The sequence below is a fragment of the Xiphophorus maculatus genome, chromosome 23 (genome assembly GCF_002775205.1).
Source record: "Xiphophorus maculatus strain JP 163 A chromosome 23, X_maculatus-5.0-male, whole genome shotgun sequence".
NCBI classification, from domain to species: Eukaryota; Metazoa; Chordata; class Actinopteri; order Cyprinodontiformes; family Poeciliidae; genus Xiphophorus; species Xiphophorus maculatus.
In genome coordinates this window covers 6045015-6061009 of record NC_036465.1, presented here as the reverse complement: position 1 = coordinate 6061009, position 15995 = coordinate 6045015, and the positions used below count along the sequence as shown (strand labels likewise).

The 15995-nt window shown below is 36.5% G+C and overlaps 1 protein-coding gene across 1 annotated transcript in view; it reads left to right on the top strand.

Moving 5' to 3' along the window:
* Positions 1 to 5791, top strand: part of LOC102228387 (proton-coupled amino acid transporter 1-like) — a 38200-nt gene extending 32409 nt beyond the window's left edge. The window contains exon 12 of the mRNA XM_005808632.3: positions 3530 to 5791. Within this exon, the coding sequence (XP_005808689.1) occupies positions 3530 to 3804 (275 nt within the window). The 3' untranslated portion in view covers positions 3805 to 5791. The remainder of the gene's footprint in view (positions 1 to 3529) is intronic.
* The last annotated feature ends 10204 nt before the right edge of the window (positions 5792 to 15995 follow it).

Sequence of the window (15995 nt, the reverse complement as noted above, 5' to 3'; positions counted from 1 at the left end):
AAACAAAACGGAAATCAACTAAAGGGAGGAAGGAAACAAAACCTGTCTAGAATTCTCCACCGAAAAATGGAAAGAGGAACCACAGAATTAAAAAAAAAAATCTATTTATCTAAGATTTTGTCACAGGCTGCAGAAATGCTGGATCTGTGTCTCAAGTTTGAGAAGAATTGATTCAAATACTTGCAATTGAGTGGCAAAGGCAGTGATTGTCTTCATGAACTCAGATCATGCATTTCACATGTAAACTTTTCCTAGGGAAAGGCCACTTCTACCGTCTTACACAAGCCTCACATGGACGCATGGATTCAGGATTCTTGGCCATGAGAGACCTTGTTCCATGTGTGGCTTAGCAGCTGAGAATTTACCCACTGTCCTTAAGCCACCTACCTCCCATGTTTCCCTTCTTTTTAAAAAGTTTATGTCATTCATGCTGTTCAGAGCTCCCTCTTGTTATCCCGAATCTGCGGTGAGCAGATCGTAACATTAAGCGTTTTCTTCTTTGTTTCTGTAGTTCCTGAGCTTGTGCGGAAATATTAACGTGCTTGCGGTATTTCGACTTCAGCACTTTGAAGCTGTCTGATGATCCGTTTGCTGCTTCTCTCAGGGGACAGTAGCAAGCCTCTTAGAAGCAGCCCTGTGGTTTATTTGCTGTGAAAGGCTCAGCATATTCTTTAAGTCAGCTGGTCCTCCCCTTCGTCCTCCTCCAGAGTCAGGTCTGCCTTCTTTGATGCCCTGGAAAGCTTTAAATCTAGGCTAAAGAACGGCGTTGGACTGCGTACCCTGAGCAGTGGCAGATTTGCTCTACATGAACATTTGACACTGGGGAGTTGCGCCGTGCTTGTTACATGAAAGCTCGACCTTGCTTTTTGCTTTTCAGTATAACTTGATAGACCTTAACATGCAGTGGTGAGCGATTGATTATAGTTCAAAGAGGCTTTTATGTGCCTGGTGTATGAACAGAACAAGAACACCTGCTCTGGCCCGTCCTCTCTGCTCACCACAGAGGAGATGCTAACGGACTCTGTAAAGCAGTAAGACTTCTCTTTTCCACATGTGAATCGTTTACTCATGTGCAGAGAGGAGCAAACACACACTCTTCTGCTGTGACGAATGCATCTCCGCGTCAGAGGAGGTGTTTGTGCTGTTGTCTCTGTAGCAACCACACAAGGTGACCCTGATCCCTGGTGGTTTTAGCAGCATGGTCTCTGCTCCGTCCGACACGTGAAAAACAATCCCAACAATCACAGTTTCATGCTCACCCAGTGGGAGTCCCTCCTCCAATCTAAATTTGTCGTTTTCTCCCTTTCATCGTCATCTGTTTGACCTAATCCATCTACCTTTTTTCATCAGAGTGCATGCCACCTCATTTCTCTTCTGCCCATATACGTTGTATTCCTGACTCCCAAGTTCTTACTTTGTGGCAGAAACCTAAAAATGAGTCACTTGTACATTGAATTCAATCAATCATCTGGATTGTCAACTACATATGATCGTTTTAAGTCAAATGGGGGAGAGAGAAAAAAATGGGGAGTAATATTGCATTCTTTGAACACCAAATATCAAAAGAGCTGGAGAGAAATTGGAGGAGCTACTTGGGAAGGCTGAGTTTATATTTATGTGCATTACTGAAATACTTGAAGTTGACATCAAAAAGCATTCCACCAATAATGATGCTGTTTATTCTGAGAGGCAATTGTAAGTGTGGGACTTAAGTTCTGACGTCAAACCTGACGGACATATAAAAGAGGACAAATTTCTCTTCTAGAAACTACCCTATCAAAAAGGTGCCCGCAACTAACACAACATTCTGGGTTAGATGATTTATATAATGAGTTGTAAATAGGCAAATACAACTAGTTGAGCTTCCATTCAGCCAGTCATCCACTCACTCAATGAAGGTAGCAAAATGGGGAAAAAGGATTCAGGAGGAAAACCCAGATAATTTTCTCTAAAGCAACACTTTCCAGGTCATTCTAAGTGAGGTTGTTTAGGCGTCCTGATCAGATGCCTGAACAACCTCAACTCACTTAGAACTGACTTCTTTTTCCACCTCATAAATTTACCATCTTTTAATGTTGTGAAAAAGTTGGAGCAACTCTTCAACTCCAGTCCTTGAGATCTACTACCCTGCAACTTTTAGATGCATTCCTGCTCTAACAAAGCTGAATCAAATGGTTCAATTCAGCATGTCATCAAGTTTGGGATGCTTCCAAGGGATTTGCAGACCTTTGATCATTTCAGTGTTTTGGGTCCTAATTGGGTTTCCAGGGGAAGAGGTCAGACTAAAAGCAAACGATGGTACACTTCAATGATTAATGAACCTTGCCCATATTAGGGGAGAAGGAGCATCCTCCTGAAACATGACGTAGGACCAAGGCTCAACACCAACCTCCTGGTAGTCCAACCTTGGCTCCTGTGACTTTCACTGGTTTACCATAAAAAAAGTAACTAGAAAAATCTGCTACATGAATCCCCCAATCTACGATGCCAAACATCTCCTGTTTAGCATTGCATCCAAACAGGAGATGTTTGGATTCAATGCTGCCCGAGTGGCAGACTACTAGCAATACATGCTAATTCGTGACTTTTTTCTGAAACTTGAACTTCTGCATTAATGCATCAAGCCATTAGCAGAGCTGCTATGTGTAGGGAAAATATAAATAAAAATATAAATTGGTGTTGAAGAACTTGCATTGAACTCAACGGTAGTAAATAAGTCTTAATTGAATGTTAACGTTATTGTTGTCAAAATGACATCAGAGCAGCGATGTGCAGAAGTCTGATTCACGCCTCTCATTTCATTTCATTTGCCTTTCAGCAAGACTTTCTTCTTTCTTTAAAGTTGTCTTGATCAAGAGTTGTTTTCATGCTTTCTGAAGCTCTTTTCAACTCTTTTCTTTGAACTTTGACAGCTTTTTTACTCTTTCAGCTCATTTTCAGAGTTTTAACTCTGACCTATGACTCATTCAGACACTTAAAATCTCAAGGGGGATGAATCAGAGCTGAGTCAGCACATGGATAATTAAGCAAAGAACCAGTTTTACATGGATTCTTTAGGCTGTGTAAAAAGAAACATCATTTATTTATATGTTTATTAATTGAACCATCACCTCTTTCACAAAGATGAGCCCCTTTTTAAGGTAGTTCTTTTTTACTTTTAAATCACCAATTAAGCCTGATGTCAATGCAGATCTGAGCTTTCAGAAATGAAACCGCAGGAGGTTTTGAATGAAACTCATCTGGGTCAATATTAGTATAAGGACTGATGATGTCAGTTGGATTGACTGTTGACTGTAGAAGCCTGGCATTGCACTTACACAGGAAATACATGAGGGGTAGAAATGACATCTGAACATACAGAATTTAAGCTTAGGAAGCTACAAGTTTAAAACACAACTTTTGTTTTTTAACAGCATTTGATCCATTTAAATCCTGATAAATACTAGTATTGTCTTACATCTTAGTCCTAAATACTCAGTTTTGTCTTAAATCCTAGTCTGAACACATTTTTACCCTCTCTGCTCTCCAGGTGCTCTCGCCATCCTGATACCGGAGTTGGACCTCGTCATCTCATTGGTCGGTTCGGTCAGCAGCAGTTTCCTGGCTCTCATCTTTCCACCCATCCTGCAGATCCTTACCTTTCACACGGAGGGCCTGTCGCCAGTGACGACTATCATCAACCTGATCATTAGCGTGGTGGGGCTGCTCGGTTTCCTCTTAGGAACTTATGTTGCCGTCGTAGAAATCATAGCACGAAATAATGTCAAACACGAAGAGACATTCTACGCCTACATGGTGCAGTAGAACAGACTGTTGGGTCTTTCAGGCCAGCTTAAACCGTTCTAAGGAGCAGATTTATTTTATGTTTTTATTTGCTGCTGTTGTGTATATATATTTTAATGCAATTGTGTCACAAATGTACGAGTGCCACGTTACATTAATTCCAGCCATTAGTTCAGTCCAAAAGTCATTATAACTACCGTAAATTAGAAGATCACTTAATCAGATTTTTAAGAGATTAATAGTATTAGAGGTAATTTATCATATTCACAGCCTAAAAATATTCATGTAAATTCTCTAGTCAACACATCAAACTACCTCAATAGTTATTTTTGGTTTTGACTCCCACATTCAGAGCTGATTCTTATTTGTTTTTCACCTCAACCCAAACATCTTCAAGTTTGCAGCTTTGAGTGGGTTCTAATCACCATCTGACATCTTGACAGGAAGAAAACCTTGATAAAAGACAAATGCACTTTGATTTATGCCTTATTAAATAAAACTGCCCTACTTTGGCAGTTTTCGGTGACACATTGAACAGTTTAACTTAAAAAATAATGTTTTGAGAACAGATTATGGGTTATAAACCAAACCTCGCATTATTTGTGCAATAATTGTGCTTTTTATCTTCACTTATCAAATCCATCGATGTATTTCTGGTCAGATGTTTTAAAGATAAGTATATTATGCCAAATTGTGATTAGGGGGATATTTGGAGGATATTTTGCATATGTACATAGAATTAAGTGACTTGATGCTTGCTAAGATAAAAAGATGTAATATTTCCTCCAATGCAATATTACTATGTCGAAATATTGGTGAAAGTAAAGAGAATTTCTTAGCGTCGCTATAGTTTAAATTTTATTTAGGTAAAGTTTGAACACGTGTTTTGGTTCCTTCTACAGTTGTAATTTTTTTTCTATTTGGGGATTTTTACCATTGGATGTTAAGCAAAACCATCACATCTTAAGCTTATTCTAGTTTTAATCTCTGCACTATTCTGAAGGTTTTTGGTTCAAGTCACTTTCACTGTACTATGATTTTCAGATGTGCAGTTTATGCATCTCAAAGAGGTTTGTAGTTATCATTTTTTCACCCAGGGTGGCTCCTGTTATTTATCTGGGTTCACACTGTGTGATTATTAGGCATTTTCAGCCAAAATCTAAAAATAAGAAAAACTCTAGAAATGTTTTTATTTTTATTTTAATCCAAATCTCATTTAAAATCAACCAATGTTCAAACTTTTCCTGACCAGAGATGACAAGCATTTACAATCTACAGGTACAAGTTGTAAAAGTTTTTTTTCTAAAATCTTGACAAACAAGGATTTGATCAGAAGACAGATGAAAAAGCTTAATTATCTAAAACTGTAGAATAAATCTAGATATTAAGCCAAACTGTTTCAGACTTGGGAGAGATGATACTAAATTATGTAGGAGCTCTTCTGTGTCTTAAAGTTTTTTGTTTATTTTTTATTTTGTTTTAATGTTTTTACTAAGTCTTATTTTTTAAAATTTTTTTTATTACTTGTACCTAACTTTTACAGGTTGGTTTAACTTCAGACAGACTGTATATGAAATAATAGAATTTTTCTGCAATATCTAGCAGATAAAATGCAACATGTACTGTAAGTTCACTGAACAGCTTCTGTACTGTTGTGCACGTCTTCAGTGTTTATGTGGCAGTATCAACCATAGAAATGTTTCAGCTTTTAATAGAAAATGTTTGGAAATCAATAAAAAAAATCATATCCACAAGCCTTATGTGTGTAAAGAACTATAACTTTTTGTGTGTGTGGATATATCACTTTTCTGTTGCACACGTAAATGTTTGCTCATTTGCAAAGAAAATGTTTGAAATAAAGTACCCATTAATCTTCCACCTGGAAGGACTTTTGTGCTAAACGGGGAGCAGCATTATATCAGAGGACTTCCCAAGGACTTTTTTTCTACCTGTAATATAGAGTATTGTGATTATAATAATTTTTAAATCTCTTCAGCAGAAAATATGTCGGTGAAATAAAAGTCTACATCTCAATATGAGCTTGAAAAGGACTGATTTCCACATCTATCTGCTGTACGGTTTTTAATGATGGAGTAACTGAATGGAGTAGATGAAAACACTTTTTTCTTTTAGCACTCTAAGTTTTTCATCCCTTTTGCAGAGTAAACAACCTTGAACAACCTCCCTGGTCTTTGAGTTACGCAGTACATTACTTATATTTTTCAGTCATAATTTAAAGACCTCAATGTAGATCATAAGTGGTTGAAATTAGAGAATTTGCATCTTAAATTATATATTTATATGAACAATTAATGCTCATTTTAATGTTCTGCTTGCAACATAATCTAATAAGGCAGGTAAATATACATTTAGCTGCATGGTATCACAACATACAGCTGAACAAAATTAAACTGGATTGAGATCTAACGGAGATTTATTATCTTCACAGGTTCATTTTTAAGTTTTTTTTTTTTAGTTATATCCATGTCTAAAATTTAAGAAATAAATTTAAAACTGAGTTGAAAGAAAACAAGCAAAATGTATTTAATTGTGCTTCATACTTTCAAGATTTCTTTTTTCTCTCTAAAATGACATGTTAGTTGGTCTTAAAATCAGCTAATAAACCACTCTGACAATTAAATGCTTTTAGCTTAATTTGTTTAATATATTTATATATTTAATGTGGCTACAATGGTATGAGCTGTTAATTCTGTTATCACAGCTTTTTCTCACTAAACTTAGACCTTTATAACCTGTAATTACTTCACATCATCTTTCCTTTTTTCCCATTCATACATACATAGGAGACATCCAATGTCCAAACCCTTTAACTGACTCTACTACAAGCTCCAACCTGGAAGATGGAGGAAATGCAGGATCTTGTTTTTTCTTCCATGATGTGCATGAACACTACATGCATGTGTGGGTTTGAACATATCTGAGCTAAAGAGCTTCCTTTTCAGTTCAGCTCTTTCTTCTCCAGAACAGAACAAAATAATGCCCTCACGACTACAGACACACACCTTTTCACAACTCCGCATTGAGATCTTTTCCACAAACTTCAAAAATAGTATCAGTGAGTATGTGCAGTTCTGACAGAGTTCAACGCACCCTAGAAACAGCTTAGACTTTGGCAACAAAGAGACCAGATGAAACGCAACTACATTCTCCAGTACTTCTCACATCCAGTAACAACAAGGAAAGAAAGTCCATGATCTCTTCTAACACAGTAGCAGAGTAAACTTTCTTGGATAGGCTGACAAGTTGAATGCTTTGATAGCTGCAAGTCCCTCTAAAACTCCATTAATTATGATTTGAACTCCATACGTTCTGCTTATGTTTTTCATCAACCTCAAGCATTCTGAGAAATACTTTCATTCTATGCTTTTATCTAAAAACATCTAATCATTTCTGCTTCAATCTAAACATTTGATATGTAAACATTAAAACCAAAGGAAATGTTTTAAACAGTGAGTTCCTCATGATCATCATGGTGCAATTTTTTGTGTTATGATGTAAAGCATTATGAAATGTGCTGCAGAAATGTGCTATCCAAATAAAATTTGATTGATTGATTGAATTTTATCACAGAACGCACCCTGTACGATACATGCAGGCACTGGAGTCAAATGCTCTGTAACATTCATCTGCTCAATTTACACATTAGTGTCAACATTAAAACATGTCATGTTTCGGCCATGATGTAGAGAATCGGAGTTATTATATACTCGTTTTCTCATCTCCAGGTCAAAACAGAAACTGACTGGAGAAGTTATTTCAGAGTTGTTGTAAAACAGACGTGTGTGTGACAGAGTCTTGGTGGAAGAAAATGACACCTCTTAATCAGAGCGGTCATGTTGTAACGAGATCTAATGCTGCTGAATAAATGCATGAAGATGCTCTTATTGCTCTCACAGTTCTGTTACATCTGAGAGGTTAATAGACTAGCGGAAGCCCGCAGAGAGTCTAATTCCTTCCTTAATTTGTCAGATTGTTCAATTTCTCTTTTCCCATTTATTTTCAGCAGGTCTCCAGTCTATCTTCCTCAGACAGTCAAGATGTATAGATTATTAAATAAAGTGTCTGGTTTGGATCTTATTTGGTCAACAAAGTCTTTAATAGAGATGAAAAATAAAAAAAAGTAAATTCCATCCGCTTTAAGTTGTATTTAAGATTCAGATATAATTCACAAGGTTTGTGAAGTTGCATTATAAACAGTTGCAGGGTAGCTGTTGAAAAGAATGAGATTAACATAAATTCTAAATTTTTTCACTTCTAAACATTTTTTTGGACTAGTGGCCTGTTTGAACTGTAATTTGACATAAAAAATGGTGGAGACTGAAGGGGGGACATGCAGCAAATGTCAACAAAAGACAACCATACCAAGCACCACAGCCACTGCAAACGGTTGCTCTACCAACTGGACCAGGCAGCGACCCAACACACAAACATTTTTTAAAAAGATTTTTAAAGATACAGCAGTTAGTGCAAGCTGTTTTATTAGCTGGAGTATCAAAAAGACTTCAATGCAATGCCATTTTAAAGCAGTTTAAAACTTTATTTTATATGGCATAATTGATGAGAACTGTAAAATTGTTCCATTAATTATTAAGAATATCTTTGGGATTATCTTTCCGCTCCGTGTTTAGTTAAATTATTTGTTTGGCTTTAGTTTCTCCTTACTGTGACTTTATAACTAATATTTTCTCTAATTTAATTTGAGATTTTTATCCTCATAAGAATGGTGAAGCCAAAAAAGAAAGTTTATTAAGAATATAATGCAACCTGGGCAGTATACACTTTCTGGCTAATCTATTCGGTGGATCTGTTAATTTTGTGCTTGTTAAAGCAAATAGTGAATCAGCCACAACTCAACACATAAAGTGATGTAAGCGTCTCTTTATGTGTGAACACTTGGGTCAAACTGAACTACTTTACAGAATCCATCTGTAGAGAGAGGAAGAAAAAGATTTACAGTAAGTGACTATTAACGAGGAAAGGCTGACAGACGTTGTAGAAGAAGAATGTTAATGTCAATCATCATTTATTTTCCAAGGAATGTGCAAAACCATCTTTAACATTGTAGCACAAAATGCTAGTCCCTTTATCAAGACTAGTCCCACTGCTGGGAGGTCTAATTTAAAAAGATTTATTTTTTACGTAAGAAGTTTGTTTCTGACAGGAAATTATATAGGAATGACTCAAAGCACAACAAAATGATGTAATCTTGAAAAAACTCTGTTGGCATTACAGCAACCAAACCCCAAATAAAAACACGTCATATTGTGCTTATGAATAGCCGAAGACAGCATATGATTAACCTGGGGGTAAGCAGTCGCTAATGTGGACCGACGTATTCTGCTAACAGCACAATGCCTGGCAAATGAACTGGTTGACATGGACCGTGTGAATGCTTACATTTATCTTTAAGTTGCTGCATAAATTTGTACATGTGGCTTTTGGTCTGGTTTATAATTTTCTTAAGATCACTTATCTGAAAGTTTTACCGTCCCCTTCCCTGCTGCACTTTTTCCTGAAATGAAAAGTTTGTGCTCCTAGTTTGTGCTCGTTATCATCCCAGCCAAACAAATAATGGGACAAATCGATGGCACAAATTCAACACACAACAATTTATTGTAAAGACACCCTCTTTTTTATGACGACAATGAGATGAAACAACTTTTCATACACATGATGCAGGCTTTTTAAATCCAGTATGTACAATAATTGCACCTCTGCATGGAACCTGAATTACTCGCCCACCACAGATTAGAAACAATTGAATAGGAAAATCACAGCAGGATGATGCGGCTCCGATAACAATCATCTCTGATGCTAATTCCTCCTGCAGAAGACAGTTTTATATATATGTACATATAGTTTGAGTCTGCGGTGTAATTTTACTCAAAATAAATATGTAGATTGAAACCTGCTCATGTAACTCCTACTCCAAAATTTCTTCTGAAGCTCTGATGAGTGATGTAAAAATAACATCCACAGACAAAAGCAAGTTCATAAAAGAACATGTGGACAGACTGTGCAAAGTGTTGTATGCTAGAAAAAGAATATTAACAGCATAGTTAGTCTTTTCCAATGAAGCCAAGCTAAAAAATAAAAAAAAAATTAAAAGAAAGATGTTGTGGGCCCTACTTCTTTTGCTGACTGGAAAAAAACCAAAACAGATTCCACAAGAATAAATTATTTTATAGTATTATTTGTTCATTGTAATGTAGAAAGAAGATTATAGAATCGTGTCAAAACAATCTAACTCTAAAATATCAAGATATAAATTACAGATCTGGGCGTTTCCTTCGTTTCATTGCTGAAGATGAGATTTGGATTTGAGGATTGTGATTTTTTTTTTTTTTTTTGCAGAACTTTGATTTAATTGAAGAATAGTCTTATAAATCTGACCCAGAATTCCTTTTTTCCCCCCTGCAGCAACAAAATGAACATTACATCTAATTACCCCTAATTTCTTATTTAGGCAGGAACTCGGGCACATTATTTGCTCCATCTACAGAACAACAATTTAAACCTTAAACTTGTAAATTATTTTCTATACTGTGAATTTTTAAATGGCGCACATATCTTCTTACACATACCCTGCTTTTAATAAATTTTACATTATAGGCCCCAAAACATCTATTCAACAGTGAGTGTTGTCCTGTATTCCACAGGATTTTAGTTAAAAGTCCAGGCATGAATCTGCTTCCCGCTGTTACTCTGGACTCCTCTGAGAATGTTGTTTTGGACGGAGCTGAAATATTTTGAAGTTGGGCGAGCAGGCAGCTCTGTCGGCGCTGTCTGGAGCATGCAGCCTTTATTGAGAACAGGGAGATAAGGAGAGCTTCCCTGCGGACGTTCGGCTTAAAAGATCCTCAGCTCTTTTTTTCCTCATCTTTAGAAAGCTGTTTTCCATTTCAAAACTCCAAGAGCCGGGATGAGCAGAGCATAATGTGTGTTTTCTGTTTAAGAGGATGATAATTTCCTGCAGAGATGGTGGGTGACTCACCATGAGCAGAAGGGGGGGAGAGTACTTCTCTTTAATTGAAAAGCGTCACCCACACTGAGGAAATTTCAGGAATTTTGCAATGTGCAATGAAAAATGGTTTTTGTCAATTTGTTTGCTGTTACATAAGCTGTTAAGAAGACCCATGCCATTGTTGAAGAAGCAGCGAACAGACATATTTCCCTCTGTGGGTCTTAATGAGAGAGAAAATTCAGATTAACTCTGAAAGGATCTCACAACCCACCCATTAGCTGCTGTTCTAATTGCCTCAGTTTCAGACCCTAAGTACAAACAACCAGTGATTAGAAACTTATTTGTGTGTGGTACCTGGTATCTGCTGTCTTTGCTTCACTTCTAGAAGTACCAGATTTCTCTTCTGGGTTAAAAACCCAAAATGTTTGATTGGAGACACTGCGGGATTAAAGACGCTTAGAAGGCATTGTTGCATAAAGACCCACTCTTAGGTTCACAATATGGAACAGAGAATGTAATTTGTAATTAGTGAAGATGATATAAATGAGAAAAACCTTCACTGGTGATTTAGGAGGCACTAACTAATGTTGAGTCACTATTTTAGATGCAGTTGTGAAAGACAAACCCACTAGTGACGTTGACTTGTATAATTAGCATTTTTAAACAAATAAGTAGTTTCCCAACTGACAAGAAGAAAAACTTTGTATATGTGTTTACTGGGTGTTACTCTAACATTTAGAAGTTTAACTTCAGGAGCAGATATTATCTTCTTTGTTTTATTAAAATTATATAAAGTTTAAGGACTTTGTTTTTATATGTTTTGTACATTTACATAAGGTTTTTAAATTGTAACTCAAGGCAGTTACTCCAACTCAACTGCTTTGAGTCGGAGTAGCCCTGTTGCTTTGGTAAATTGTGCTTTATTTGGGCCATTTTTTTTCTGCAGCACTTACTCCACATTCCCTCGTATTACTTGTTACTTTGACGTTTAGCTCTGTTTGATTTAATTATTATTTGTCCAATGCTTGTATGCTGTTTGTATGTTGCTATTTATCCATTCAGCTACCTCGGTTTTTCTATCTTTCTTCTCTGTGAGTGCTAAGTAAATAATTTCCATTCATCTGAGATACAAATAACCTAAAATCATTTTAAGAATAAAACCAGCAATTAATATTGCTAGTTTGTAAACAAATACATGTTGATAGTCCAAACTTTATCAGCTACCCAGATGATATGCAGAAAAAAATGAATGGCTTGATTCAAGTTGTGGATTTAGCTTGATTTTTCAAAGTTCTTCCCTTTCCAACATTTAAAATCCTTCCTTTTGCTTTCTCGTTATTACCATTCTTTCTATATTGCCTGATCTCTTATTTTGTCACATTTCATCCTTGCTTCAGCGTTATCACTTTTAACAGCAGTAGCCAAACTTTTCTTCACTTTCCTCCTCCTTCTCTTTATTTTAATGACTGCTGTGTGTTTCATCTCACTCCTCTGGCTGCAGCACTGATCTGCGCAGTGTTGCATCAAATGTTTCTGGGAAGCCTGCAGGGAATTGTCCTGTCTTGCAGCATGATGCTTTAGGCTTCTGCAGATATAAGTGTAAGAACTTCATCTGCAGATGTTTGTTTTTGTTCTTTTCTTTTTTTCTAAGCCAAGGATGTGGGATAGTTGGAGGGCCCATTATAAAAATAAATCAAACTTCCCAAGAAGCAAAATAAAATCTGAGTACAAAATCCAAAGAAGGGGAAACATGAAGCTAAACATAAATGGAGGAAACCACGCTAGCACAACTAACTATATTCAAGTGTAATGAATCAAACCAAGATTACCTTATCTCAAAATATAAAATAATTGAAAGAGCAAAATTATGACCAAAATTATTGGATGGTGCTGAAAGAGACCACAGTAATTTTAGTCTCCAATCGAATCGATAATACATTTCTCCTGTAAGAGTACCTGCTCTACTTAATGAGTCCATAACACTCTTTTGGCGGCAACACTGAACATTTTGGTTGTGAGTTGAGGATTTTCCATCATGATGAATCACTCTGTCACAATTTCTGCACACAACAGTGGCATTTCAGATCTGTAGTCAGCTCTCAAGAAGCAGGTGGATAAACAAGCTACGAACTGTGACAAAGTTCTAATATAACAAGCATGAGTTCACCCAGAGATCACCTGGTTTAGAAGCTGATATCATGCATTGAATTATCTTTGTCCAGCTTTTCTGTCATTAATTACAAATTTTCTCCTGTAAGTTCTTCAGCTTTCAGCTGAGAACATTTCTCAGTTCTCACCCTATCAGGTTTCTCTCTTCGAACAGTTATTATTAGGATGGGAGAATAATGCGTCAAAAAAGCAAAGCAAGAAAGAACTTAAACTGTTCCTCTTACCAAAGTTTACATTTTAGAAGTTACAGTTCATTGCATTACATAATTAGCTGGAGTTCATTCAGCAGCCATATGATGTTCTGCACAGCATGACACTGAGCAGGATTAGACTATTGATTCTACTTTCAGTCAGGCTGTGAAGTGCAGACTTAAGTGTTTAGTCTCTCAAATGAGTCTGTAGATTTTTTTTATAATTAAGAATTAACTCAATGACTTGATATGAGATTCACTTGCATGGGTCGACAGACATTATCATTTGAATTTGCTTTTAAAAGACCATCTCTCTGTTTTATTGTCTAGTTGTCAAGTCATTTTTCAGTGCTATCACTGCCCTGTTTTCTCTCCATTCCTCTATTTATCTTTCTCCTCATGTGCCCTCTGAATTCATTTCCTCGCCTCACCCCCTGGTGGAGACGGTGCTTGACTTGCAGTGTTGCTTCTGGCGACAGCTTGGCTGTCAGATCCTGCTGTTACCGCAACCATCACCTTCAGACTACAGAGGATGGTGTTGGGATGGAGTTTGTACAGGTATGTGTGTGTAACTACGGCGAAAACAGACAGCTGTCAGGTTTCTGTCGACAAAAATCACAGAGTAACACGACATTGGTGATTTCTCTGTCCTCTTCAGTTAGTATTCTGACTCACAGGAAAAACTCAATGGCTAACAGCATGACCCTGACTCATTTTTTCTCCTTCTCTTCATTGAGTTGTGCTATGAAAACAAACACCATTGCAGACAAAACATTTTTTTGCACTATTTCACCTCTGCCAGTGAATATTTGTCAAATTAAAAGTATGAAGTGCTAAGACGTACTGTACTGCAAAGCTGGGGAAAAGGCAACAAGGGAGGCATTTCACAGTGAACGTTCATTTATTAAGACATGTTTTCCAGGATTCAGTGGGTTTCTTTTGTCTCATCAACATTACAGACATTCAGAGGAAACATTCTTTATGGCGATGTGCAAAAACAGCGTATGAAAGGAAAACAGTTACATTCTTAGACTGAATACTGATAGCTCCTATTGCAGCTGGCTGGCATAGGACCACACATACTGACACAGTATTAAATTTTCTTTTTTTGTTGCTGCTGCTGTTCCAAATACACAAAACGTCAACAGAGCTTGGCTCATTGCATTGTTCTTCAGCACTAACAAGAAAAATACCTTATTAGTTAATGCACATAACTACAGGTAAAATGCTGATTCTGTATTTTTGCATCCTCAGTGGGCCAATTAAATTTGCAACTACCCTCATTGGACTCCTCCGAAAAGCCAATACAGATGCCTCATTTACTTTCTGCAGAATCTGAGGATGTTAATTTACCATACATGTATCTGTTCCAGGATACATTAACTCAAAGAAAGGTCATTATCAAAGCACTTTACACTTTGATGAGCACTTACTTTAAAGCTATAAGGATTCACTTTATTGTCATGGTTGAGTTTATTTCATTATGTTTATGTTATACAGTCCAGTTAAAGCAAATGATACCCACTTATCTTAAGCAGAAAACAGAACTATTGGGAGAAGCTTTTAAATTTCTTGACAGACTAAAATTTTTTGAGGTAAACTCGAAACTGAAGTTTTGTGGTCAGTTTCTGTTGGTCATCCTATCATACCCCAAAGAGGACAAAATGGCTTTTCATGGACTGTAGATAATGAATTATTAGACCAGTGGTTTCCTATCTATCTCTTTTCGATGGCCAGTGTCTTACATGTTTTAGATGTTTTCCTGGTTCCATAGAGAGGATGCAATCAGCAGGCTGCTGCATAGCAAAAAAAGTCTTCAAATAAACATATGAAACATGTAGGGTGGTGCCTTTTGATAACTGACACTAGGCACCTATGCTTTAGACTACAGTGCCTTACAAATATAATCATATACCTAAATCCTTCTCACTTAAACCCCTTCACTTTTAGTGACATTAGAACCACAAACTCCAATGTATCTTATTGTAATTTATAAGATACGCCAACATAAAGTAGTATATTATTGTAAAGTAGAAGAAACACAATACACTGTGACAAACCAACAAGCCAAAAACAACTTTTAATTGGTTTACCATATAAAATTCTAATAAAATTCATTTAAGATTGTGGTTACAATGTGAAAACTAATAATAAATGCAGTTTTAAAAAAACAGTATCCTCTTCTACTTCTGGTGCAATGTTGGATTTTCTATATTTGGGGGGAATTTCTTGACGGATGAGATTTATTATTTTTTTTATTTTAATTAAAAACTTTTACCCACAGATACCAATACAATACAAGCTCAGAATGTAACACAATTAGACTAACACAGAGCAAGTGAAGGCAATAACAGGCTGAGGAAAGACAATTGTTAGAACTGATAGTCATTGGAAATGGTGATCATGGTGAGCAAAAACATGACAGAATAAAGATATATTATGTTAGTATTGAAGCATGGTAACTTGGACAGATTATTTTAGAGTGAGGGTCCATAGCAGGGTGTTAGCAATCCTCCCAAGCGAGGTTATCCAGTTTCTTTGGAAAGGTAGAAGAAATCAACCAAAAAACAAAGATTTATGGTTAAGCTAATGGATAATCTTGGAATAAGACCATTCCCATCATTTTGTGAAACGCCTGCAGTGTTTTCAAAGATTTGCAGCCTTTGGAAAGGGTGAATTTGATGTTGTGATGCCTGATTTAAATGCGTAATGAGGTCATTTTGGAGCGTTAAAGAGCCTGTTTTTTTCACCTCACTGATTTCACTGACATAGCTTTTTTAGTAGTGTTTAGGGAAATGACTTGTTTAGTTTCCACTATTTTTGCGGCTTCAATGAAAGGATATCTATAGCTTCCATTTAGTCTTGGG